Source organism: Mastigoproctus giganteus, chromosome 6, assembly GCF_048544385.1.
Source record: "Mastigoproctus giganteus isolate SK-2022 chromosome 6, ASM4854438v1, whole genome shotgun sequence".
Lineage (NCBI taxonomy): Eukaryota > Metazoa > Arthropoda > Arachnida > Uropygi > Thelyphonidae > Mastigoproctus > Mastigoproctus giganteus.
In genome coordinates this window covers 10,473,465-10,501,157 of record NC_143580.1, presented here as the reverse complement: position 1 = coordinate 10,501,157, position 27,693 = coordinate 10,473,465, and the positions used below count along the sequence as shown (strand labels likewise).

General features: G+C 37.0%; 1 protein-coding gene across 6 annotated transcripts in view; it reads left to right on the top strand.

Moving 5' to 3' along the window:
- LOC150083904 (protein CutA homolog) overlaps window positions 1-27,693 on the top strand; it is a 43,162-nt gene that overhangs the window by 13,505 nt on the left and 1,964 nt on the right. For all 6 annotated transcript variants that reach the window (XM_090374944.1, XM_090374942.1, XM_090374940.1 and 3 more), the window contains 4 exons: window positions 725-784; window positions 13,204-13,249; window positions 21,764-21,813; window positions 21,927-21,969. In XM_090374944.1, the coding sequence (XP_090231070.1) occupies window positions 725-784; window positions 13,204-13,249; window positions 21,764-21,813; window positions 21,927-21,969 (199 nt within the window). The remainder of the gene's footprint in view (window positions 1-724; window positions 785-13,203; window positions 13,250-21,763; window positions 21,814-21,926; window positions 21,970-27,693) is intronic.

Below are 27,693 nucleotides of genomic sequence, written 5' to 3'. Positions count from 1 at the left end.
GAGTAGCTGTTGGAGTTGATTCTCAGTTGCAGCATAGTTTGTTATCCATGTACATTGGGTGAGAGACGGTGTACAGGTTCTTCTTCTTCCTTTCTTTTAGAATATATCCATACTTGCTGTTATTGAGCACAATGGACAGTGGGTTGAGTGCTAGACAATCATAGTGGGCTCAGGCATCTCTCTGCAAGATTCCCCTTCTGATGTGTATCAGTCTGGTCATGATGTTCTTGACCTTGATCATGGTCCTCCATTTTTGCCATGGTTGCTTCTAGAAATTGTCAGTGTTAGGTTGACTTTGTAGATCTTCCGTGTCTCGGTCAGCTAGCTATAAGGCACCCATTCGAAGGCCTTGCAATAGTCAATGTAGTCCGTGTATAGGTTATGATGTTCTTGTGGTGCTTTTATTATTATTGCCTGGAGGTTTGGGGATTTTGGGACACACTGTACGGTAGATTCTGTTTAAGAGCATCCCATTTAAGATATTATCCCACCTAGGAAGTTTGAATCATTTGGTTCCAATAAATATAGCAAAATTAAGTTCTCTTAAGATATTTTCTTTCTTAAGAATTTCAAATTGTTTGTCCTCTTCAAAAACGTCTTCGGAGCATTTCACTAAATAATAATTATTATTATTTTATAATAATTTATGTGAAATGCATTTTGTCATTTTAATATTGTATGTAGTTGAAAATGCAAAGAATGTAATAATGAATTGTTTTTTCAGGGGCCTGGTAGAAAATAAACTGGCAGCATGTGTAAATGTCATCCCTAGTGTATTTTCAGTGTGAGTAATTTTTGTTTTTTCTCCATTTAATGAAGCATTGAGCCAAAAAGTCACTATTTTTGTAAATGAAGTTTACTTGTGAAATGGAACTTGAAAAAGTAAGATGAGTGAAACATTAAAATTTTGCTTTAGAAAAAGAAATCTTCATCTATAGTATATTATATAATTAGTAAAATATTTAATTTTCTAGAGAACAGGAGAATACACTATCCTACATTAAAGTTGACAGAACATTTTATTTCCCACTGAAAAGGGCACCTCCGTAGCCGGGTGGGCAGGAGCAGCAGCACACGCTTCTTGATTATACCATGGTTCGAGCCCGTGACCACCAAATATGGAGGATGCGGAAAGGTCAAGGAATGACCACCGCATATCTTCCAGAGCAAGATGGCCTTAGTTGCTAATGCTCCTAAAAACCAAATAACAAACTCACTGCAAAATATTAATATTATAGGAATGCTTTTGCTGAATGAACTCTTCAAATGATAATTAACATCATTAGCATTAGTAAAGGCATATGATGCAAGAAAGCATGCTTATACAGCATCAGCCAAAAAAAAAAAAAAAAAAAAACCCTCATTTCACCCATCCACCCACTCAAAATGTTTGTCTAGTTCTGCCTTGAATCTGTTTAAGCTATAAACTTCTACAACATCAGATGGAAGTTTGTTTCAGCAATCAACCACCCACTGGCTAAAGGCAAACTTTCACACATCTGTCCTACAACTGTCTTTCCTCAATTTGAATTTATGCCCTCTCAGGCGATTATTCTGAGCAAGAGGAAGAATCCCATCAGCATTGAGCATGCTCAAACCATTCAAAGCATGACATACACTTCAATCAGATCACCTTGCAGGTGCCTAGCCTCCAATCACTGTAATTTGCAAAACTTAAGCCTTTCTTTGTAAGAGCAATTCTTTGTTCCATTCACTAATCTTGTTGCCCTTCTCTGTACTTGTTCCAGCAACTCTACATCCTTCTTAAAATGAGGCCTCCAGAACTGTATACAGTAGTCAAGGTTGGGCCTGACAATTGCCTTATACAAGGGGATAATCACTTCTTTATCCCTGCTAGAAAAATTCCTGTATATCATTGACAAAACAACATGAGCTACTCTTGTAGACCGTCTGCACTGTTTAGAAAATTTCATATCTGACTGCACAATTATCCCCAGGTCCTTTTCATTCTCTACCACTGTCAGTGTGATACATTACTCTGGGGTTACTGATTCCCATATGCAGTACTTACATTTGTTAATGTTAAGTTGCCATCTCTCAGCTCATCTACTCAACTTTTCTAGATCATATTGCAGCAGCCTGCTGTCATTAGTGTCATTAACAACCCTGCCGACCTTCGTATCGTCTACAAACTTAGACATTAAGCCTGATATACCATCATCAATATCATTAATAAATACAGAAAACAAAAATGAACCCAACACTGACCCTTGAGGGACTTCACTAATAACATTAGTCTGCAAAGAGCAGTGTCCATTGATTACCACTCTGTCTTTTCCCACTCAACCAACTCAACCATCCCTTTATCCATAGCAGCAATTTGCCTTCAATGCCACACTGCTCCAATTTGTGCAGCAGTCTTCCATGTGCAACAATATCAAAAGCTTTTCTAAGATCCAAATATATATTAAAATTATTCTTTGCATCCAGTTCCTTTGTGATCACATCATAGTATCCAATCAAATTAGTCAGAGAAGATTTCCCCTTAACAAACCCATGCTGTGTCCGAGCTATAACAGAAGTTGTCTAGATGATCCTGCAATGCTTCTTTCACCAGTACCTCCATTAATTTCTCTGGAATAGAAGTTAAACTAACAGGTCTATAGTTATTTGTGCAACCTTTTGAACCCCCATTGTGAATTGGTCATACATTTGCACACCTCCAGTCCATGGGGACCTCTCCTGAGTCCAAGGAAGCCTCATAATTATGCCCAAGGATTTCCTTACTTTCTTTGCTGACCCCTTTAATATAACCTAATAGATCCCATCCACCCCAGGTGCCTTATGTTTATTTTCAACAATTTCTCCTCCACTTTGCTCTCAGTTATTACAAAATCGTCTAGCTCACTGCAAGAGTTTAATTCACCTGTGGCATTCCCCTCCCTAAATAACTCCTCATGTGTGAATGTAAATGCAAAATACTCGTTTAGTTTGTTAGCTGCTGAGTAGGATCATCAGCAGTCGAACCATTGATATCAGGTGGACCAATCTGATTCATCCCCTTCCTTCTAGAGTCTACATAAGTAAAGAACTCCTTGTTGTTTTTTTATGCATCCTTTGCAAAGAAAAACAGCAACAAAAACAAAAAGATTTCTCATAATCTGCCTTTGCCTGCCTAACCTCCTTTGTGACTTGGTTACAGATCAGCTTATATCTATCGTAGGCTTCCATGTCACCCATTAATTTATATCTATTCCATGCATTTTTCTTCTCTGCCACATGTCTGATTAGTTCATCTGACATCCATTTAGGCTTAAACCTTGAACAATATTACTTAGTTCGTATGTAAAGCTTAGTAGCTTCCAAGATTAATTCTTTGTATGCTTCCCATTTTGAATTTGCTGTTGGTGACATCATCAATTGGTTCCACTGTATAGAATTTAAATACCGTCTCAGATCACTCTAGTCACCTTTACGAAAGTAAAAACTGTTCCCTTTATCCCTGGTGGTAATTATCACTTTGAGTAAATCCCACTTCAGCACACTGTGATCACTGCCACCTAGTGGTTCCTTTATCTGCAGATTCTTAATGTGAAGAATCACTACTACAACATTATTGTGATTCAGAGGACAACCGTGCCCCATCAGTTCTCCCCTGAGCTACAGCACTCCAATTAGCTTGAGCCTTTTGCTTTGTTGCTCTGGTCTGAGTCATGACTTTGATTCAATTTCAAATAAAATTTAAATTTCAATAAAAAAATAAACCCTAAACTTCTATCCCAATGCAGTTATAACACTATTTATATATTTATAATTATTTCAGTATCGTGCATTATCTGCGAGTTACGTTATATGAATTTCATATCTCCGATCGAGTTATATGTATTAATTTATAATGTTACGTTTGTAAAATCTGAGTCGTTCTATGTATTTAGTTAAAAAATTACGTTTGTAAAATCTAAGTAGTTACCATCTTTCCCCATGTATAAGACGCACCTTAATTTTGCGGCCCGAAATTTGAAAAAAATGTATTACATAAAGTAGTAGTTGTAGTGGCATGTGATGCAAGAAAGCAAGTGTACGAGCTTATGCAGCATCAGCCAAAAAAAAAAAAAATCCCACCATTCTCACCAAATGCCTGTCCAGTTCCTCCTTAAATTTATTCAACTTATCAACTTCCACAACGACAGATGGAAGTTTGTTCCAGCAATTAACCACCTGCTGGCTAAAGGTAAATTTCCGCACATCTATTCTACATCTGTCCTTTCTTAATTTGAATTTATTCCCCCTTTGGTTCGTAATCCAAACAAGTGGAAGGATCCCATCAGAATTCAGCATGCTCAACCCATTCAAGGCCTTATACACCTCAATCGGATCACCGCGCAGGTGCCTAGTCTCAGCCACTGCAATTTGCTGAACTTAAGCCTCTCTTGGTAAGAGGATCCCTTCATTCCCCTCACCAATCTTGTTGCCCTTCTCTGTACACGCTCAAGCAAATCTACATCCTTCCTAAAATGAGGCCTTCAGACCTGTACGCAGTACTCAAGGCGTGGCCTGACCATTGCCTTATACAGAGGGACAATCACCTCCTTTTCCCTACTAGCAAAATTCCTATATATCATTGACAAAACCACATGACCTGCCCTGGCAGCCTGTCTGCATTGCTCAGAAAACTTAATATCTGACTGCACAATTACTCCCAGGTCTTTCATTTTCTACCACCTTAAGTGTAGTACCACACAGTTGGTACGTTTCTCTGGGGTTACTTCTACCCATATGCAGTACTTTGCATTTGTCAAGGTTAAACTTCAGTTGCCACTTCTTAGCCCATCTGCCCAAATTATCTAGATCCTGTTGCAGTAGCACACTGCCATTACTGTCATTAAGAACCCTACCAACCTTTGTATCATCTGCAAACTTCGACACTAAGCCTGATATACCTTCATCAATATCATTGATAAATATACAAAACAACAGTTGTCCCAACACCGAACCCTGTTGGACTCCACTAATAACATTAGTCCACGAAGAGCAGCACCCATTAATTACCACCCTCTGTCTTCTCCCACTCAACCATCCTTTTATCCATTGTAGTAACTTACCCTTAATACCATTCTGCTCCAATTTGTACAATAGTCTTTCATGCGCAACAGTGTCAAAAGCTTTCCTGAAATCCAAATATATGATATCAAAATTATTTTTTGCATCCAGTTCCTTTGTAACCATATCATAATATCCTATCAAAATTGTCAGACAAGACTTTCCCTTAACAAACTCATGCTCTGTCTGAATTATTGCAGCAGCCTTGTCTAGATGATCCTGCAATGCATCTTTAACCAGTGACTCCATAATTTTACACGGAACAGAAGTTAAACTAACTGGTCTGTAATTACTCGTGCCATCCTTCAATCTCCCTTTGTGAATTGGGGATACATTTGCACCTCTCCAGTCCGTGGGGACCTCCCCTGAGTCCAAGGATGCTCTCATAATTATGGCTAAGGGTTTGCTTAGTTGCTTTGCCGCCTCCTTTAATATAACTGGATAGATCCCATCCACCCCAAGTGCCTTTCTTATGTTTAACTTCAACAATTTCTCCTCCACTTTGCTCTCAGTTATTTCAAGTTATTGAACTCAAGTTTTATTCATCATAAAATTTATACAACTCCTCATCACTGTCAAAACTCCCATCCATTAGCTTTTCCTCATCTGTGTCTGATGATGAATCACTGTCTTCATATATTGCCTCGTCCTCAGTTCCATCTATGGCATTTGAAATGCCACACTTCTTAAATAACTTGACAACGATCTCAATCTTGATATTATCCCAGAATCTTTTCACCCAGCTACAAACTTCTCCTATAGTTAGTTTCTTCACTCTTCCTGCTGGTGTCAAATTGTCCCCAGAAGACTTCATCCATTGGTTCCATTCATCTCTCATGGCAACTTTGAAGGGTTTGTTAATGCTGACATCAAGTGGTTGAAGCTGGGATGTCAAGCCTCCAGGTATGACAGCAAGTTTTGTTTTTTTCTCTGCAGCTATCTTCTTTGTGTTTTTTGCTATGTGTGCCTTGAACTTATCAAGCACCAATAGGGCAGGTTTGTGTGAAGAGCCCACCTGGTCTCCTGCTCCAAACTTTCTCAAACCAGATCTTAACCTCATCCATCCAACCCTTGTCATGAACGTGGACAATCACTCCTCAAGGAATTTCTTCTTTTGGCATTGTTTTGCGTTTGAAAATCAGCATAGGAGGCAGCTTGGTTCCGTTGGCACAATAAGCTAGAACAACTGTATAATGGCTCTTTTCATATCCACTTGTCTTCACAGTTACAGTTTTCACCCCCTTCTTATCAACAGTTCTGTTACTTGGGACATCAAATTGAAGGGGGACTTCGTCCATATTTGCAGTCTGTCCCAACTCAAACTGATGTCTCTTCCGTTGAATGACAAAACGATGAAATTCAAGGACCTTCTGCTCATAGCTTTCAGGCATCTTTTGGGCAAGTCTGCTGCGTGTATGCATGCTTAGTCCATTCCGTTTCATGAACCTGAAGCACCAATTGTGTCCTCCTTCGAAATCAGTAACTTCTTTTTCATCAGCAATTCTTCTTGCCTCATTCTGAACCATCTTTGTGGACACAGGAATTCCAATTGCCCTTTGCTCTTCAATCCATATCTTCAATTCCCTTTCTAAATCAGGCCATTTTGCTGACTTGCCTCTCATGGCCTTCTTCTGCTATGGCGTTTTCAGTAGGGTTTCTTCTTCCCGTAGCCAGTCTCGTATTGTTTTCTCAGTTGGAGGAGGACCAAACTTATGTTCAGCAGCACGATTTCCATTCACTTTTGCAAACTGGATCACTTTTAACTTGAATTCGGCACTGTACGAAAATCGTTTCTGAGCCATTTCTGGGCAGAACGTGGCAAAACATAACCTAATATACCGGTAACAAGTGCGAAACAATGAGCGCAAAGACAACAAGCGCGAAAAAGTGGGAAATGCAAGTAAAAAAATCTACAACCACTGTATAAGACGCACCCAGTTTTTAGACCCCAAATTTTTTGAAAAAGGGTGTGTCTTATATATGGGGAAATACGGTATAATAGAAATAAATTTAGCTATCTGTTGCCACCCACGTGGTTCGAACTCACCGCTAGCTGTCTAGGCCAAATCACCGATTCTAATAGCTCTACAAATATTGCTGTCCTACATTACAATCTACGTGACAAGTTAAATTATTAAATCACTTAAGTAATGCTATAATTTATGATTTATAATCCTCTGATAATTACCGCTTTGAGTAAATCCCTCTTCAGCACGCTGTGATCACTGCCACCTAGTGGTTCCTTTATGTAACTTGTAGCAGATTACACTGCTACAAGTTACGTAGAAAGTACCAGTATTTGCTGTATCGATATGAAAACAATGGCAGTAGATTCAAATGCTACTATTGATACAAAGCTGGCAGAAGTCAACTGTGGTTTTCTATGCAATTACAAGGCCGAGTAAAAAATAAATGCACCAATTTAATCAGCAAATCACTGAAAAACTACACTACTAAATTTAAATCAAAAGTTATATGAAAACAATTTCAAATCAATAAATAAAAAAGTTCACTTAGTGGCTTTAAACACGTCTGGCCCCCACTAGCCTCATCAGCCATAATATATACATTTAGCTATTAAAAACTATTATCCTGATATTGAAATTTTCTGATAATTTAACTATTATCAGGAAATTTCAAAATCATGTACTTTATCTGTACATCCATTTAAGAAAATCAGAAACACATTCCAGAACCGACCTTTGAAACCCCACTTTCTATTTGCACCATTTGAAGAGTAACCATTAATCCCAACCCTCTGCCTCCTACCATACAGCCACTCTGTGATCCATCATAGAATCTTACCCCTGATCCTATGTTCCATCTTATGTGGTAACCTCTCATGAGTCAAGTGCCTCGATAAAATCAAAATGCACAATGTCAAAATTATTTTTTACATCCAACTTATGAGTGACTGTAAAATTAGCTAACCAAGATAATTAAACATGATGTTCCCTTAAAAAACAATTTTGAATTTTTTGGGAATTTCATTTCTGTCTAGATGTCTCACTGCCTTTTATGTGCACTACCATTGAAGTCACACTGACTGGTCTGTACTTCCCACTTCACTTTTAGTACTGCCTTTATATATTGGCAGTTCTCCGGTCCAGGGGAATCTCTCTCTTGAGTCCAAAGATCCCCATAATTAACCTTAATGATGCAATGCACTCTCTTGTTATCTCTATCAAAATTACTGGACATATATACCATCAACTCCCCTTACTTGCCTTTATGCATGACTTTTTCTAAGGAACAATCTTCTGTAATTTCTGTAATGTATAACTAATTTCATGTTGCTGAGCCACTTGCACAGCGTATCCTTACTCTGGAGGGTTTTTCATCTGTAAAGATTGATGCAAAGTACCTTTTCAATTCATCAGCAACATCATCTTGGTAATTTAAGAGCTTTCCACACTCATTACACAAAAGTTCGATATAATTCATTTTCTTTTTTGTATTCACATATGCAATAAACCCCTTTCCTAATTCTTTGCGCCCTTACCCAGTGATTTCTCATATTCAGTCATTGCTAGCCTAACATTTTCTGTGTTACTGTTAGATATCAACTTGTAGCTGTTACAGGCTTCAGTACTTTATATCACACTGTAACTTTACTACCATGCAGTCTTTTTTCTGGCTTACTGGTCAACTTGGTATTCATCTCTCTCAGCATCCTCCTTGTTCTGTTCTATATTTTCTTAATAGTTTATGTGCATTTGTGGCTTCTATGACTGTTGATTTAACCCCTTCTAGTCCAGAATTATATTAGCTGTCTTCCCCATGTAATCTAGCTCTAAAATATAAAAAAAAAATGATTACTTAAAATGTTATGTTTAAAAATTTATTTATTTTTGGGTTTGTGTAAGTTAGCATATAAAATTGTATGGCAAAACATTTTATAAACTCTTTAAACATTTTAAATATTAATTATATATATGAATTTAGTGTATAGTACTTTCAAAATCTTACAATTTTTGAGAGAGCATTTTCCCCCAGTACCTGCTTATTTTTAACTACTTTTTTTCTTTCGCTTCTAACACGTCTCTCACTGCATACCAGTCTTTCTTCTTATTTGGATTCTCATATTTCATCACAAAATGAGGATGGACATTCACACTGTCTTCTGCATTGGAAATCTAGTCGCTTTTTTAAAAAGAATGTTCTTATTTCAAACATCTATTAGCTGAACAAACATCTTTCAAAACAGTTTTAACAAAAGTTATTTTGAAAAGAATCTGCCACCTTCATCAGTCCGAAACAGTTCATAATTGAAAGTCCTAAAAGCCAGAAGAAGAAAAAAAAAAAAACTGATTCAGTTTCATCTAGTAATGCACTGAGTTTTAATTTGAGGTTGATAGAATCCTATGTCAGTAACAAAGAAAATAATCTTTGTTTGTGCTCATAATATTTACTAGATCAGCTTTGGAATAACTGCCACAGGTTGTCATGACTTGTACGGTAATCACTGAGTCATGATATCCTCAGATGAAGTGTTCAAAGTGGTAGTTGTAGCCTTCATCATTAAAGTAAGAATTAAACTGATATTTAATGATAATGTTTTATATCATCATCATTCAAATCTGTTTATACCCAGTCTGTGTACAGGTCACTGTGACAGTGCAAGTTAATCATTCTGGACTATCAGCCTCTCCTCCATTATTTTCTTCTATGCAGTCGTATTTCTTCAGATCAATTAGCCCTAGCCAGAGTAAGCCATTTTCTGTTGCTTGCATCACACTGGAGATCCATCTTCCTCTTCCTTAGGGGCTGAATAGTTTTTACCATTCAGCCCCTAAGGAAGGTAAAAAAAAGAAAGCTGAATGGTAAAAACCATTCAGCTTTGCTTCACTATCTGTTTAGGTAATTCTGTTCTCCCATACTTTCTACACTGAAAGGACAGAATTCATGGGATACCTGGTTCCTGGGCACCTCCGTAGCCAGGTGGGAAGGAGCAGCAGTGCGTAGCACATGCTTCTTGGTTAGACCGAGGTTCGGGCCTGTCACCACCAAATATGGAAGATGCGGAAAGGTCAGGGAATGACCACCGCATATTGCTGGAGCAATATGGCCTTAGTTGCTAATGCTCCTAAAAACCAAATAACAAACAACCTGGTTCCTGGGTAATGCGATGCTGTCACCTCTCTCGCTAGTGGACGAATCCACTACTTCGCAGGTATATAGGTACACTGCATTCACGTAGACAGTAATTCAGTGTTAGTATGGATAAATGTCATAGAGTAAAAAAACGTGTGGAGGTCCTAAAGTCTCGAAACTTTATTAGACAGTTGGACAGACAACTTGAGTAGTTGAGACCCGCTAATTTTCGTAAAATTGGATAAATGCTAATAATTTGTAATTTTTCCTTGTAGAGGATCTGTGATCTCATTATGGAAAAATAAACTTTGTGGATTTTTTTTTCATTTTTTTTAAAGGGTAGTTAGTATAGGCTATTTTTGGAAATTTTAAAGGACTTAAATTTTAGGAATATTATATATTTTATTTTAAGGCAAAAGAATACTCTTACCTGGAGTTTTCTTCAGGAACAGCTGCATCCGGGTGAAGTGTAATTCAGAAGGTGTGGAAATTGCAATTATATGGAAGTGGGATGAAGGAAAAAGCAAGCTTTTGTCCTAAATCCTTGCATGGGGAGTAATTTTAGGCTTAGTCAAATTTTACGGGTCTTGACTATTCAAGTTGTCTGTGCAACATGGATAAACGTCATGAGTTAACCAACTTTAAAAGAGGGATGGTAGTAGGTGCCTGACGCATGGGTTACTCTATCACGGAGGTGATACAGAAATTGCACTATCCATTCGACAGTATCAAGAGTGTATTGGGAATACGATACACTCTGGAATAACATCTCACCGTGGAAAGCGCTGTGGGCAGAGAAAGATGGTGGATGAACTTGGCCGTCAACATCTGTCCCCCATTGTTTCAGCCAGCCGAAGAGTGACAGTGGCACAACCAACTTCAGTGAAAAATGTCTCCACTAAGACCATCAGGTAATCATTAGCCACAATAGGTTATGGGAACCACTGACCCACCAGAGTCCCATTGCTAACGCCATGACACAGGACTGTACGTCTCAACTGAGCGAAAGAACATCAGTATTGGACCTTGGATAATTGGAGACTCCTGGTCCAATGAGTCTCGTTTCCAGTTATTTCGAGCAGACGGGAGGGTGCATATCTGGTTGAAACGGCATGTAGCTATGCACCCATCATGTCAACAAGGAACTGTTCAGGCAGGTGTATGGTCGGTAACAGTCTGAGACATGTTCAACTGGCACACGTTGGGACCTCTGGTACGTCTAGATGCTTCTCTGAATGGTCCAGGTTATGTGTTCATCCTTGCAGACCATCTGCATCCCTTCATGGTCATCATGCACCCACAGGGTAATGGACTCTTCCAGCAGGACAATGCAGCTCCCTACAGACTAGAACGTGGTGACTAGAACATGGTTCAAAGAGCATTGTGCAGATTTTACCACCATGGAATGGCCTCCCCATTCACTGGACATGAACCCTGTGGAGCATCTTTGGGATGCTGTGGAAAGGTCTGTTCGAGCTTTGGATCCTCCACCCAGGAATGCAACGGAATTATGGACAGCGGTGCAACAAGCATGGATGGAAATACTTGTGGAACACTTTCGTGAACTAGTGGACTCAATGCCTTGCTGTGTGGCTGCCCTTATCTGGGTGAAAGCCTACCAGTTACTCGGTACATATCCCATGATTTCTGTCCACTCAGTGTACATGCCTATATCATCTTATGTTTGTTTCACTTATTTTTGATTTTACCTTTGATATTTACTAAGATTTATTCTTGGGATAACAAATTTTAAATGATTTTTTCATTTGTAATATGGTCTTGACATTTGTTTCATCTGTTAATTCCATTTATTTTATCAACCACCTAATCATTTTTAAGAGTAGTAATGGAGAAAAGCAGCACATTTCTCAAGAAATATTCTGAATATGCTCAATCAACAGGATTTTCAGTGTATATGAGTGTTTTTAGCAAAGAAAACGTAATTCATCATATTCAAGGTCTGTAATAATAATTGTTAAATAACAGTGCCAATTTTAAAATAGTTGATATTAATTATTTAACATTAGTGTTCCTTCACATCACTAGTTATTTTTATGCTAATTACAATTTAAACAGATTAAATTGTAATTTAGAATTTGAGGAAATGATGAAATTTTATCTTATAGTACAGTAGAGTTACTTGCTTTTTTGTAGGAAATCGATATAACTAAAAAGTCAGTATAAATCTATAAGTATATAGTATACCTCCATTATCTAAACTTTGGCTAACTGAAGTCTCTGTTAACTGAGCTTACTTGTCATATCCAAAATATGATAAAGGGTGGTAGTGTATATATTCTAAAAAGAATGTGTGACAAAACCAGAAAAGATTAAAGAGATAAATACTGTATAATCCAGTGAAAAACTTTTAATAACAAATGGCGTGATGCTTTCAGGGTTAAATGGGCCCCTTTATCAGCAAATTCTAATGGGAAAAAGACGTTAGAGACAAAATTTAACAGATATAGAGTTGTGCGCAGTGATGCGTGCAGTATTTATCCCATTAGAATTTGCTGGTGAAGGGGCCCATTTAACCCTGAAAGCTTCACACCATTTGTTATTAAAAGTTTTTCACTGGATTATACAGTATTTATCTCTTTATGCAATGGAATCCAGTACAACAGGCCCAATTTATTTTCACCAGAAAAGATTGTCAGAAGTTTACCATACATGTAAACATTATGTAGTTCTCGGTGGATATAATCTTCAGAAGCCACGATTAATTACAAATGTGCCTGAATTTGTAATCAATATGTACTTTTTGTTTGCAGTCACTCTAGATAATAAATACTGTACAGCAATAAACAAATTCCAAACCCTGTAAAAAGGGCGGGGGAGTTGGATTTCTGTTATCCCTAGACAGTCTTGGTCCTGTTCACTTGAATAATTAAGGTGCTGCTGTATATTATGATTCTGTTATTGTTCAAATACACTTTTTTTTTGTAACCAGTGTTTTTCGTAATGAATGGCTATACTTACATTAATGAAGTGAGTGTAGTATATGCAGTATTTATCAGGTAAGCTTATTAATATATATTTGTTTAATAGGTATGAGTGGAAAAATGAAATACAGAAAGATAACGAAGTGCTGATGGTAAGTAATAAATTTATTATATACTATCTGATAAATGCAACTTATTTAAAATGAGAGTGGATCAGAAAGTTCTTATAATACTAACACAACTAGATATTGCAACATTGGAAATTAGTGAAGGCTTTTTCAGAGAATGTTACAACTAATCAAATGCTGACACTATAGAGTAGTAATTCACTACAGGCTTAATGAATGAATTATATATGATGATCAGCTATACTTGCAACTGGGGTAGACAAAAAAAGCATGAGGCTAACTGTGATGACTCATGGATGTTTAAACGATCAATATATGGTGACTGTGCACTTTCTTGCTATTTTTTTTATTTTATTGATTAAAGGGGCCTGTGAAATTATTTTTTATTATTATTATTTTTTTTTTAAGAATATTCACTGGATATTCACTCCAAATTGGTCACTTAGTTGGAACTAAGTGACCAATTTGAAGTGTGCTTGGAATGTTGTTTGAATTAGTATTTAGCCATATAGTAGAATTGCCAGAATTAAATAGGTTTTTTTGTTTTTTATTTATGAATTTTTGAAAATGTAAATTGCAAATATTTATAAGACAGCTGCTTGTTAATATTTTTGGTTAATTTTGTCTAAAAAATTTCGAGTGGTGTCAGCATTGTAAATATAAAATTTGAACATGTTACTGTGTTGTTTTTCATGTTTAAGAAATTTTTTGTGAAATCATCCATTTTTATTTTTTTGAAAAATGTAGTTATCACACTTCTGTATAATTTCCTCCTCAGTCTAGGTTTTAACAATACAATAATTATTCTCACTATGGTATGGACTGTGTAGATGTGTTACCAGCCCACACTGCCTGTAGGCAATTAAAGGAACTGCTTTTGTAGTACATTTCATACTGTTTTAGTTGCTTGCATCATAACCAAAAATTATGAAGTAATGGCATTAGAGAGTTTGAATCAAGCAGTTTTATTTTAGATCACATTTCTTTCTTCTGAGAAGTGTAAAACTTAAAGATGTCACAATGTATAATGTATGTGAAGTACACTAGTAAATTTCATTATAACTCCATTCAATTTTTTTTTTTTTATCACATTGTTTGCTGGCAGTTGGTTTCAGCAGTCTTTTCAAATTAGACAAGCTATTCACAAGTCACAGGAACCATTTCAGAATTGTGAATTTTATTGTAGATATTTCAAATACAAAGGGTACTAGGAAAGTTTTGCAATACAGCTTTGTTTATTTAATTTTTTCAAAGTAATTTCCTCTACATTCAATACACCTCTCCATCCTCCGAAACCAATCTTTAAACCAGTTCGCCAAGTTTCACTAGGGAGTAAAGCACACTCGTTGTCCCAAGCCCGTAGAAGGTCCTCATCACTGGAAAACCGCCTCCATTTTAGCTTCATTTTCACATGCGGGAACAGTGCAAAGTCGCAGGGAGCAAGGTCTGGGCTGTAGGGAGGGTGCTCGAGAAGTTTCAGTCCTGTCGGGGTCAAATATTCGGTGCAGGCTTTGGCGCGGTTAGCTGGAGCATTATCGTGATGGAGGTACCAGGTGTCCATTCTTGACTTTGGCCGCAGGTTCTTCATAGATCCAATGACTTTAGGCAGGCATTGTTCAGTACAGGTGCCCCCCACTTAACGCTGATCATTCGTTCTGGAAAAACAGAACGCTAAGTGAATCCGCGCTAAGCGAGCGCCGCTTTCCCATAAGGTAACATATGTATTTATGAGCTGCGGTCAGTGCCATAGGATATTTCCTAATGAATAATAAACAGTAATGAAAAGATGTACAAATGTTGGTCAAAATATTTAATATTCAAATATTTGCACATATAAAATATTCTGCATTGCATACGTATAATTATGTGGTAACTACTTGAGTATCAAAAGTAAATTTAAAATTCCAATTAAAATAATGAATTTAATTTAATTGATGAATTTAATCATGAAAAATGTGTGGATTTTGAGTTGAACTTTGGCCCTCTTCCAAATAAACTAAAAGGGGTATTAATTTTAATCCCCCGCAGCGTTAAAACCAACAATAAAGTCAACCGATCCTTCACCGCTTTGAAACCTGGCATGTTTTTTCTTCTTTCAATATGAAACTTCTTTTAGGCATTCGTTTCCACAAAAGTCCTGCTTCATCTATGTTAAAAACTTATTGAGAAGTATAACACATAATACCCCTCTTCAATAATTTTAACAAAAGTTCTTTTTTGAAAGTTTCGGCTCCTTGATCTGCACTTGCGGCTTCTCCCTGGATTTTAAATCTATTTAACCAGCCCTTACCAGTTTTAAATGGTTCCACATTTTTTTTTTTTTTTTTTTAGGCGAGTTTTCTTCAGATCATCATATTGGCTAATCTCTTTCTCTCTCTTTTTAATATTTAACTTAACTGAATTCTGCATTGGAATATTATCTTCAATAAAATTAAAGCCTTTCCATTTCAATCCTAATAGCCGGCCTAGTCCTAGTTGCTTGCAGTGGAACAGCTATCTTTCCCGCTGCAAAAATTAATTCTTTATTTTTTTATAATTGTTCTTACAGTTAAAGTTGCAAGTCCTAAATTATGGCACACATCCGTTTGTCGTTGACCGGAATCGATTCGCTTCAAAACGTATAATTTACTTTTCAAATTCAGTCTTTTTCTTACATTTATAGTCTTCGTACTGCGCCCAAACGTTGTTGCTTTTTCATTCCTATCAGTCATTATTAGCTCTTCGCAAATGTAACTGCGTTGGTTGAATTAATTACGATACAATGTTCAAGTAAACTTTCCGTTACGCACGATGTCTAATACTCTACTGAGTGATGACTAGACTTCGGATAAATGCATATAACGCAAATATTACAAGCAATATACTTGATCATTTTTTAAAATGTTGATCGCGGAATTACGTTACAAGTCACTGTACTGACACTAAATTAGCGTGCGAGAAAATTTTACTGAGCGTGGGAAAATTTCTCAAGTCGGCGTGGGAAACATTTTAATACTGTTTTGCTATTCATTTTCAAGCTATCGACTCCATCAAATGAAACGATTTCGTTAATATGTCAAAAATGTAATCTGTAAAAGAGCGTTATAGTGATCTGTGACAGCGTTATAGTCAGATACGGGTTATAATATAAGAACAGCGTTATAGCGAATCAGCGTAAAGCGAACCGCGTTATAACGGGGGCCTGCTGTATACCACTTAGCTGTGACTGTCTTCTGCGTGTCCAAAACGACACGTTCCACAATTCCACTCGATTTGAAAAATACAGCTATCATTTTCTTCTTTACAGATCGGGATTTTCTGACAATTACGGGTGTGTCGTCATCATCAAAGACCCAAACTTTGTTTTGAGCCTTGGTCGGCAGATCGTAATAGTACAGCCAAGTCTCGTCACCTGTCACGATGTTGTTCACATACCGAGATTGTCCCTTATCAAACTTTTTTAACATCTCCCGGCACCAAGTCACACGTCATGTCATCTGCTCTTCAGTCAGTTGATGCGGCACCCAGAGAGAACAAAGTTTCTTCACGTGCAAATGATCTTGCAGAATCGAACGAATTGCTGGTGCATTTAGGCCCAAAGTATCCTCTATCTGTTGGTAGGTCAATCGCCTGTTTTCATCAAGCATTTTCCTCACAGCAGTAACGTTTTCCTCCGTAACTGACGTTCGTGGCCTTCCCGGCCTCTCAGAATCCTCCAGAGTGAAATTTCCCCTTTGGAATTCTCTATACCACCTGAATATCGTTGTACGATGTGGACAATCATCATCTAGTGCAAGAGTCATTTCTTCTAAGCACTGGTCTATGGTTAAACCACGCACGAAATTATACCGCAAAACTGTCCTTATCTCATTTCGTGACCACGATGCCATCGCAAGCACTTTACACTCTCACTACTAATGAATAACTGAGCCCATCGACTTGGTGCGGCGGCTACTATGCACGTATGAACATGTCTCAACATGCAGCAACAAGCAGCTTCCTGTGATTCATTGTTGCGTCATATTGCAAAACTTTCCTAGTACCCTTTGTAAGTCATACTGAAATGCTATGTTGTTGTTCAGGGAACAGTAAAATCTTCAAAATACATCACATTTTGAATAATCCAGTATTTGATTAATGTTTTGCTTAAGTTGCTGATATATTTTTAAATCTTATACCATCATTTGAAAAGGCAAATCTCCTATTAGTATTGTTAAAATGATTCAAGAAAGCATGCCTATATATTATCAGCCATAAAAAAATATTTCTCCATTCATTTGCCCACCTCTTTTAATAATATGGTACTATTTTATATTTACTGTCTTAAATTTACTATCTTAAATTTATTCAAATATCTACTTCCACTACACTAATTAAGAGTTTATGCCAACAATTGGTGTCATACTCCTCCCTACGTACATAGAAATACCATTAAACATGGGTCTCCATGCTTGGTGTGCTGGCTGACTACAACCAGCTACATGAACAGTGCAAGATCATAGAATTACATTATTGTATGCACCATTTCCATGTGTTGTAATGTTGGGAACAAAAAAAAAAAAAAAAAAAAATCCCCTCTTATCTGGCATGACTGCTAGGTCAGAGGAGTTTATAATTATTCCCTTTGGCAATGTGAATATACGATTGTTAACTTTATTTAGCAGTTATGCTGGCTTGAAATCTTATTTATACTATAAAGTAAAAATAAGAGTGTAGAGTAATATAAAATAATTTATAATTATATACCAACTGTATTTGATAAAAAAAAATATATGGTTGCCCAACCCTGCAACCTGGCCCTGTGCTGGCATTACTACAGCTTGAATTTGTTTGCTCCACTTTTGTATTTTACATTATTGAGCAATATGTGGCCTGAAGAAGTGAAACTCTTTGGGATGCACATGAGCAGTTTTTGTGGAGGAAGTAGTTTGCTCTCCCTTCTTCCTCCTTACAAATGATTAAAACTAATGAATGTAGCAAATCCAGAATGATCAGAACTATAACATCCATGTAGCATATAATAAGTCCCCGATGTACATGATGTAACTCGGGAATGACTAATAAAATATTGCTACTATATCCCTGATATGCCAAAATTACAAAAACCACATAATATTCTCAGAAGAATGAAGAAAAATAGTTATATATTTTTTACATATTAGTTATAACGTGCCTCCATAGCCAGGTGGGCAGGAGCAGCAGTGCGTAGCACATGCTTTTTGATTAGACCGGGGTTCGAGCCCGTGACCACCAAATACGGAGGATGCGAAAAGGTCAGGGAATGACCACTACACATATCTCTGCAGCAATATGGCCTTAGTTGCTAATGCTCCTAAAAACCAAATAAACAACAACAACATATTAGTTATATATTTTTTATATATTAGTTATGTAATTATAATTAGTTCAATTAAAAACTTTATCTGGGGACAGTGGTGGAGTAGCTGGAGTGGCACATAAAAGGGAAAAAAAAAATGCATCTTATTGTACTGTAAAAACTGACTGTACTACATTTCATAGCCTTTATTATTATAGTTGATTTCACTGGTGCTGAACCCTTCACAGCTTCTCATATTCTGTCTTTGTCCTTTATTATTGTGCACGGAATTAAATTTAATTCCGTGCGATAGTTGTTAATGTTTGACCATTTTCATACATCCTTATTATTTTAATTTTCTGATCCAAATCAATCGCTTTCCTATTCTTGGTAGATTTACTAGTACCAGTGTCACTAGTACTGCTGTACCTCTTAGTTGGCACATATTAGTCAGAAACACTATTGGTGCCTCCATAGCCAGGTGGGGGAGCAGCAGTGCATAGTACACACTTCTTGATTAGACCGGGGTTCAAGCCCGTGACCACCAAATACGGAGGATATGGAAAGGTCAGGGAACGACCACCGCATATCCCTGGAGCAATATGGCCTTAGTTGCTAATGCTCCTGAAAACCAAATAACAACAACAGAAACACTTATCACTTCACACAAGCTCACATTTTACTAAAGAATATTTCTGGAGGCAACTAACATAAAACAATTTGCAGTTTCTGGTTTATTGGGGTTTTCTGTTAGTGCAATTCATTATAAATGGGTAGTAAACTCAGTGGATTTTTATGTTATTATGGTAAAATGTGTCTCCTCTTCACTGAAATCTTCAATCATATAAAAAAATATAAATTTTCAGAATCTTCTCTTCTTTCCTATTTTTAGGCTTCCTAAACTTGTCACTTCAAACCTCACTTGTGCAATTTGTTCATGCCATGTTTGTCATTGTTGATTGCTTATTATTATTATTATTTTTTTTTTTTTTTTTTTTACTGTTTTAAATTTTGTAACCCAAAAAAATTTGAGTGAAAAAAATTTGCATAAATCTGAAGTTACATAACTCGGGCTTATGTAAGTCAGGGGCGACTTACTGTATAGTCATTCATAACAGTATTTGTACAAATGCTAAATATTTTGAATGTTTTGCACTTCATATGAATGAAGTTTGAAAAACATTCAAGGACATTCTTTGAGTTTTAGAAATGTATTAAAATCAAGTATACAAGAGGCTTTTCAAAAGGTTGTGGCTTGAGTATGAAAATAACACTGTAGTGATAGTGTTAAAAACTTCTATATTAAATTTATAACATTTCAAATAGTAACTCACATGTTTCATGTAGTTTCAAGAATGTATTTTTTTTTTTTTTTTAATTACAGGTCTTAAAGTTGTGTGAATGAGGAAAGATGGACAAAATCAGTCACCTTACAGTCATCCACTATTTAGGATAAAAAGTATTAAAGCAAGGCAGTTCATGAGGATATGATTACAACATTGGGAGGGGATGCCTCTTCCTATTTATGGTTAAGAAGTAAGGGGCAAATTTTAAACAAGAGAGGAAGATATCCTGAAAAGTACGGATGAACGGTTTTGCTTAACACATTCCCGAGCTATTTCCGCTTCCAGTTCAGACCATGCCCCGACTGCACCACGTGTATAGGTACCGTGAGCCTGTTATATATGGACGTGCTGCAGGAAGTTTTGTTACTGCTGAAGAAGGAGGCGGATGCCTCCGAAAGCTCCAGAGATTTTTATCGTTTTTATCGCTTTTAATCCGGTTTATTTTAGTGTATTTTATCTCAAGGATTTTATCACAGTTTTAATGTTTTATATGTATATAATTTAATTTAATATAATAGCAGTTTTTGTAAATATTTATTTATTTTATTTTATTTTATTTTAATATGTAAATATTTTAGTTACAGTAAATACTTACTCTTATGGTTGGTGTGTGATCTGATTTAATGCTAAAATACAAGAGAGGACGAGCCTGTAAGATGACCCACACTGTGGTCAGACCTACAACATCCATTATTCCATAAGTTTTTGACAGTGTGTGTGTGTGTGATCTGGTGATGAGTGATCAACAAGTGCCAGTTCAACACATCTCATCTGAATGTGTGTGTGTGTACCACATAATAATGTAGGTTCTTACTATGAAAGAGGTGTCTGTATGATGGGTCCTGAAGTTGTTGACAGCAGATCAAAAATGCACAACGGTTGTCAAGTCAAGTGAACATTTGCATTATTTTCAAGCAGATCCAGTAAATTTATTTTGCTAAGTTTGTGACCACAGATGAGATATGGGTCCGTCAATTCCAGCCAGAGAAAAAGAGCAGTCAAAACAGTGGAAAAACAGCTCTTCTTGCTCTCCAAAGAAAGCCAGATTGTTTACTTCTGTTAATAGGATGATGGCATTTGTTTTTTTTGGGATGCTGATGGAGTGTTGCTACCACATAATAACTAACATAGTCACTAACATAGTTAATTACCTTCAGAAAGGCAAGACAGTCACAGGACATATTACACAGAGCTTGTGAGGAATTTGTGTGAAAATATCAAAGACAAATGCCAAGGAAAACTCAGCTAAGGAGTCCTGTTCCACCAGGGTAATGTACCTGCTCACAGGTCTGTTATTGCATGACTGCACTGCATGAGTGTGACTTTGAAATCTTGGACCATCCCTCATATTCATCAGATCTAGCAGCACTGGACTTTCACCCATTTCCTAATTTGAAAAAATACCTGACTGGCATCCATTTTCCCACCAACGATGATGTTACTACTGCAGTGGATGCATTCCTGGAGGCCCAAGAAAATCTTTCAAACATCAGTGCATTGCAGCATTGGTGGCAAAAGTAACACGTTACCAGACTCCTCAAATAAGCTCTTCTTACTTGGCCACAAACTTTTCAAACATCCCTCATATTTGGTTGGATAGGAAGTGCTTCTTGGTAATAGCAGCCTAGCAACTTGAGTTAGCCAATCTTGGATAGCGGTGCAAGAGTTTTTGTTATTATTATTTTTTTTTAATCCTGTAAGCAGACAAATCTGTTGCAGAAAATATGCTCCTTGTGCTGTATTGAACATCTTGTGGACTTAGTTACTTAATCCAAAACATTCTGACACAATTTCAGTCTTTGTGAAAAGAGATTATTTGTTCTTGTCATAGTTAATTATCATTACAATAAGATATTGTATTTATAGGATATTAATCATGTTTTTTTATTATTTCAGATGATAAAAACTAGAACGTCACGTCTTGAAGAGCTTACCAAATATGTCAGGTAATATTAGGTTAATCTCTAATGTGTTGAATGATTTCTTGTAAATGATTTGTTGACAAGTGTACATTAACCTTATTCAGATTCATATATACCGATATTTATTTTCATTCTAGGGAGAATCATCCTTATGAAGTGTGTGAAGTTATTTCAGTTCCAGTAAGTATATGTCAAATTGTTTTGAACCTTAAAAATATAAATTAGTATAGTCAGAATTATCTCATAAAAGAGTCTTATGTATTTTAATGATTATAAATTTTTATAAGCAGAATTATTTATTATCAAGTTTTCTTTCTAGAAACAAAAAATACATAATTGTTTCCTCTTTATTATTGGACATGAAATGTGAATACAGTTTTTATTATTGCCATTATGTTAGAAACACACACAAATGTCTGAAATGTATACACACAAAACAAGTTTGCATCAACAAAATACACTTCCTGGCCACTTTATTGGGACCATTAAGTTTGGGCTATATGTGAAAATATATGCAAAAATATGCAACTTAAAGAAGTCACGTGGTGTGTGACTGTGCAGGAAATCAAGAGTAATCATTTCCAAATGACAGATAACTTTTGTTTTTAATGTGGGAATATCAAAAGCACAAGTATCGGCACCACTGAAGAACCCTACAGAGACTTCACTACAGGAGTAAGAGCCCTTAGGACACTGATGCTGGAAAGCATAAATTGAGACAAGTTGCCCCAGTATGCTTTCTAGCACCAGTGGGAGAGTACATGTGTGCAGGAAACCATGTAGCATGTGTCACCAATTAGTGGACTGCGGAAAAAATTGTTTTTCTGACCACGAGGTAAACGAACCTAAATCATTAATGTAAATATACAGTAATACCTTTGTTTAATGAACTTCTTTATGGTGAATTTTTCTGTTATTTCTGAATTGCTGTCAGCTGTAAATCATTTTGGAAGAAACTCGACATATTTTCCTCTGATTTAAATGATGAGGCGCTGCACTTCCGGCACCTCCGTAGCCAGGTGGGAAGGAGCAGCAGTGCGTAGCACATGCTTCTTGATTAGACCGGGGTTCGAGCCCGTCACCACCAAATACGGAGGATGCGGAAAGGTCAGGGAATGACCACCGCATGTTCCCGGAGCAATATGGCCTTAGTTGCTAATGCTCCTAAAAACCAAATAACAAACAAACATCTGCTGCACTTCCTTGTATGAAAGAAGTATAGATGGAAGAACTTAATATACAATTAGTTAAAAGTGAATACAATAATTTTCTAGAAAAACTAAGACATGAATTCAATGAAAGGTTTGCAGATTTTAAAAAAAATAGGAAAATTAACACAACGTCTCATATTTCCATTTTCACTTGAACCAAATGGGGAATGGACTAATGAGCCAGCAAAATGGCTTAAAAGTAATAAAACTGCACTGCAATTAGAAATGACTGATTTTCAAGAAGATTTTGCTTTGAAAACAAAATTTGAATGAATTTTGTGATTTGCAACAGTTTTGGAGAAAATATGCACAACATGAAAAGTATCCTGAAATAAGGAAACTGCATATTCAATTATGTACAATGTTCAATCAACATATATATGTGAATCAACATTTTCAAAAATGAACCATGTTAAGAAGTTTCAAAGTTTCGATCTTGGCTAACAAACGATCATCTGCGAAATTTGCTTCAAATATCAAGGACAAGATTTGTTCCAGATTTTATAAAAATTGGTTTAGGAAAAAAATGTCATTTTTTCATTAATACAAAGGGTACTAGGAAAGTTTTGCAGTATGACGCAACAATGAATCACAGGAAGCTGCTTGTTGCTGCATGTTGAGACATGTTCATATGTGCATAGTAGCCGCCGCGCCAAGTCGATGGGCTCAGTTATTCATTAGTAGTGAGAGTGTAAAGTGCTTGCGATGGCATCGTGGTCACGAAATGAGATAAGGACAGTTTTGCAGTATAATTTCGTGCGTGGTTTAACCATAGACCAGTGCTTAGAAGAAATGACTCTTGCACTAGATGATGATTGTCCACATCGTACAACGATATTCAGGTGGTATAGAGAATTCCAAAGGGGAAATTTCACTCTGGAGGATTCTGAGAGGCCGGGAAGGCCACGAACGTCAATTACGGAGGAAAACGTTACTGCTGTGAGGAAAATGCTTGACGAAAACAGGCAAGTGACCTACCAACAGATATAGGATACTTTGGGCCTAAATGCACCAGCAATTCGTTCGATTCTGCAAGATCATTTGCACGTGAAGAAACTTTGTTCTCTCTGGGTGCCGCATCAACTGACTGAAGAGCAGATGACACGACGTGTGACTTGGTGCCGGGAGATGTTAAAAAAGTTTGATAAGGGACAATCTCGGTATGTGAACAACATCATGACAGGTGACGAGACTTGGCTGTACTATTACGATCTGCCGACCAAGGCTCAAAACAAAGTTTTGGTTTTTGATGATGACAACACACCCGTAATTGTCAGAAATCCCGATCTGTAAAGAAGAAAATGATAGTTGTATTTTTCAAATTGAGTGGAATTGTGGAACGTGTCGTTTTGGACACGCAGAAGACAGTCACAGCTAAGTGGTATACTGAACAATGACTGCCTAAAGTCATTGGATCTATGAACAATTTGCAGATGATACAAAGGTTGGCAGGGTTATCAAGGACACTACTGACACTATGCTGCTGCAACAGGATCTGGAAAGGTTGAGCAGATGGACTGAGAGGTGGCAAATGAATTTTAACTTTGACAAATGTAAAGTACTACACATGGGATAAAGCAACCCCAGAGCAACGTATCAACTCTGTGGTACTACACTGACAGTGGTAGAGAATGAAAGGGACTTGGGGGTGATTGTGCAGGCAGATATGAAGTTCTCTGAGCAGTGCAGACGGGCTGCAAGAGTAGCTCATGGAGTATTGTCAATGATATACAGGAATTTTTCCAGCAGGGATAAGGAGGTGATTATTCCATTGTATAAGGCAATGGTCAGGCCACACCTAGAGTACTGTATACAGGTCTGGAGGCCTCATTTCAAGAAGGATGTAGAGCTGCTGGAACGAGTACAGAGAAGGGCAACAAGATTAGTGAATGGAACAAAGGGGTGCTCTTACGAAGAAAGGCTTAAGTTTTGCAAATTACAATGTCTGGAGACTAGGCACCAGCGAGGTGATCTGATAGAGGTGTATAAAGCCTTGAATGGTTTAAGCATGCTCAATGCTGATGGGATTCTTCCTCTATCTCAGAAAAATCACCTGAGAGGGCATAAATTCAAATTGAGGAAAGACAGATGTAGGATAGACGTGCAGAAATTTGCCTTTAGCCAGCGGGTGGTTGGTTGGTGGAACAGACTGCCATCCCTTGTGGTGGAGGTTGATAGCCTAAATAAGTTTAAGGCTCAGCTGGACAGGTATTTTGAACGAACAGAGGGGTGAAGTGGAAGTGGGTTTTTTTTTTTTTTTTTGGCTGATGCTGCATAAGCTTGCTTTCTTGCATCAAATGCCTCTACAAATGCTAAAATGCTAAAAAATGCTAACAACCTGCGGCTAAAGTCAAGGATGGACACCTGTGCATACCTCCATCACGATAATGCTGCAGCTCACCACGCCAAAGCCTGCACCGAATATTTGACCACGACTGGACTGAAACTTCTCGAGCACCCTCCCTACAGTTCAGACCTTGCTCCCTGCGACTTTGCACTGTTCCCTCATGTGAAAATGAAGCTAAAAGGGAGGCGGTTTTCCAGTAATGAGGACCTTCTACGGGCTTGGGACAACGAGTGTGCTTTACTCCCTAGTGAAACTTGGCAGAACTGGTTTAAAGATTGGTTTCGGAGGATGGAGAGGTGTATTGAATGTAGAGGAAATTACTTTGAAAAAATTAAATAAACAAAGCTGTATTGCAAAACTTTCCTAGTACCCTTTGTATGTTAGGTACATAAAATTTTAACATTGTATCTGTAGTAATTACATAAATAAATACAAATATCATCTAATATTTATTAGATGATTTATTATGTTTATTTTTATTTCAAGCATGCGGACTGCGATAAGATATTTTTTTCTAATACGGACTTCGATAAGATATGTTTTTTTTCTAATATGGACCATGAGAAGATTTTTTTTTCTGATATGGACCGCGATAAGATTTTTTCCAATATGGACCATGATGAAAACTAATTGGTGACCACTGCTGTGCAGGGTACTGGAACCAGTTGTGTACTAACAGCAAAGAACTCTAGCAGCAGGTACTGTTAGTACATGCTGCTGGTGGAGACAATGGTGTAGAGCATGCTTTTGTGCCATACTCCTGATTACACTGGAAATGCCAGAGCATATATAAACATAGTTGCAAATCAGGCACACCTGGCAGGGTTACATGCTTACCCCTATGGGCAGGGGTATTTTCAAGATGGGTGCAACTATTCACTGTTCCAAATGTGAGAAAGAGTGGGTCGAGAAACAAGGATTACTCTCGTATCTGCTCTGGCCAATATCCTCATCTTAATGCTACTGAGCATCTGTGGGAAGGCACCCCCATAGCCAGGTGGGCAGGAGCAGCAGTGCGTAGTACACGCTTCTTGATCAGACCGGGGTTCGAGCCCGTGACCACCAAATATGGAGGATGCGGAAAGGTGAAGAAATGACCACCGCATATCTCCAGAGCAATATGGCCTTAGTTGCTAATGCTCCTAAAACCAAATAACAAACAATAACATCAGGGCCAAAGTCTAGCATGCTATTAGCTTATGGTCCGAATAAAGTTGCCAAGTGGTGTATGTGGGAATTTGTAGAAACTACAGGAAAAAAAGACTATTAAGAATATCAATATACTTCCCTCCAAATGCTGGAAATAAGTTTATTCCCTCAGACCTGCAGAAATATCAAAAGAATGTGTATGATTCAGTTACACAAAAATAACCATTTACAGTTGAGACCACAGAAAAGAAATTCAGTTAATTAATTTAGATGTTAGCTCTCTCAGTAGTACACAGGACCACCAAAGACATACAACAATAATCTGGAAATTTTAACCAGATTATTGTATCCTTTATGAGGAAAGTTATCCCTTTCTTTCCATTTCAAAGCATAAATTCCAGGGAGACCATGATCATAATGTATGCACATACAATTATTCTTTAAGTGTAGGAAATCCACACTCATGCAAATATCAAGTATGTTCTTTTCTTGTTTAAGGGGCGCCTCCGTAGCCAGGTGGAAAGGAGCAGCAGTGCGTAGCACACACTTCTTGATTAGACCGAGGTTCGAGCCTGTCACCACCAAATACGGAGGATGTGGAAAGGTCAGGGAATGGCTACCGCATATTCCCGGAGCAATATGGCCTTAGTTGCTAATGCTCCTAAAAAAAACCAAAACAAACAAACAAAACAACCTTGTTTAAGACTTAAAATTTCTCCTTCATATCACAATAAAAGATTAAAGTAACTCTGAAATTGCTAATCAGGTATCACACAGTATTATCTACTTGTTCATTCCACAAAACATATGACTTTTTTAAAATATCCTTATTAGTAAAAACTATTGGAAGAAAGGCAGTTTGGTGAACTTAAACACTGCCTTTATTCTATTTGTATTTCATTACATCTGCTTAGTTTACTGAGAATTGTTTTGAAATAAATTCTAAGTTTACAAAATAAAATTAATTTATTAAAGTCCTTGATTAAAAAAAAAGCATTTTTCAAATTTTCTCTTTCAGTTTCAGACTTTGTTTTATGAAACTTCTTCAAGAAGTTTTTTTTGTGAGGTTTCAGAGTGAAATAATAATCAATATTTGTTTATTCAGAGATTACAGATGGAAAATTTCATTGCCAAACACCATATATGTTTATATATTTTTATTTTACCCCATAAGTAAAATAAAAGCTTTCTTCCTCC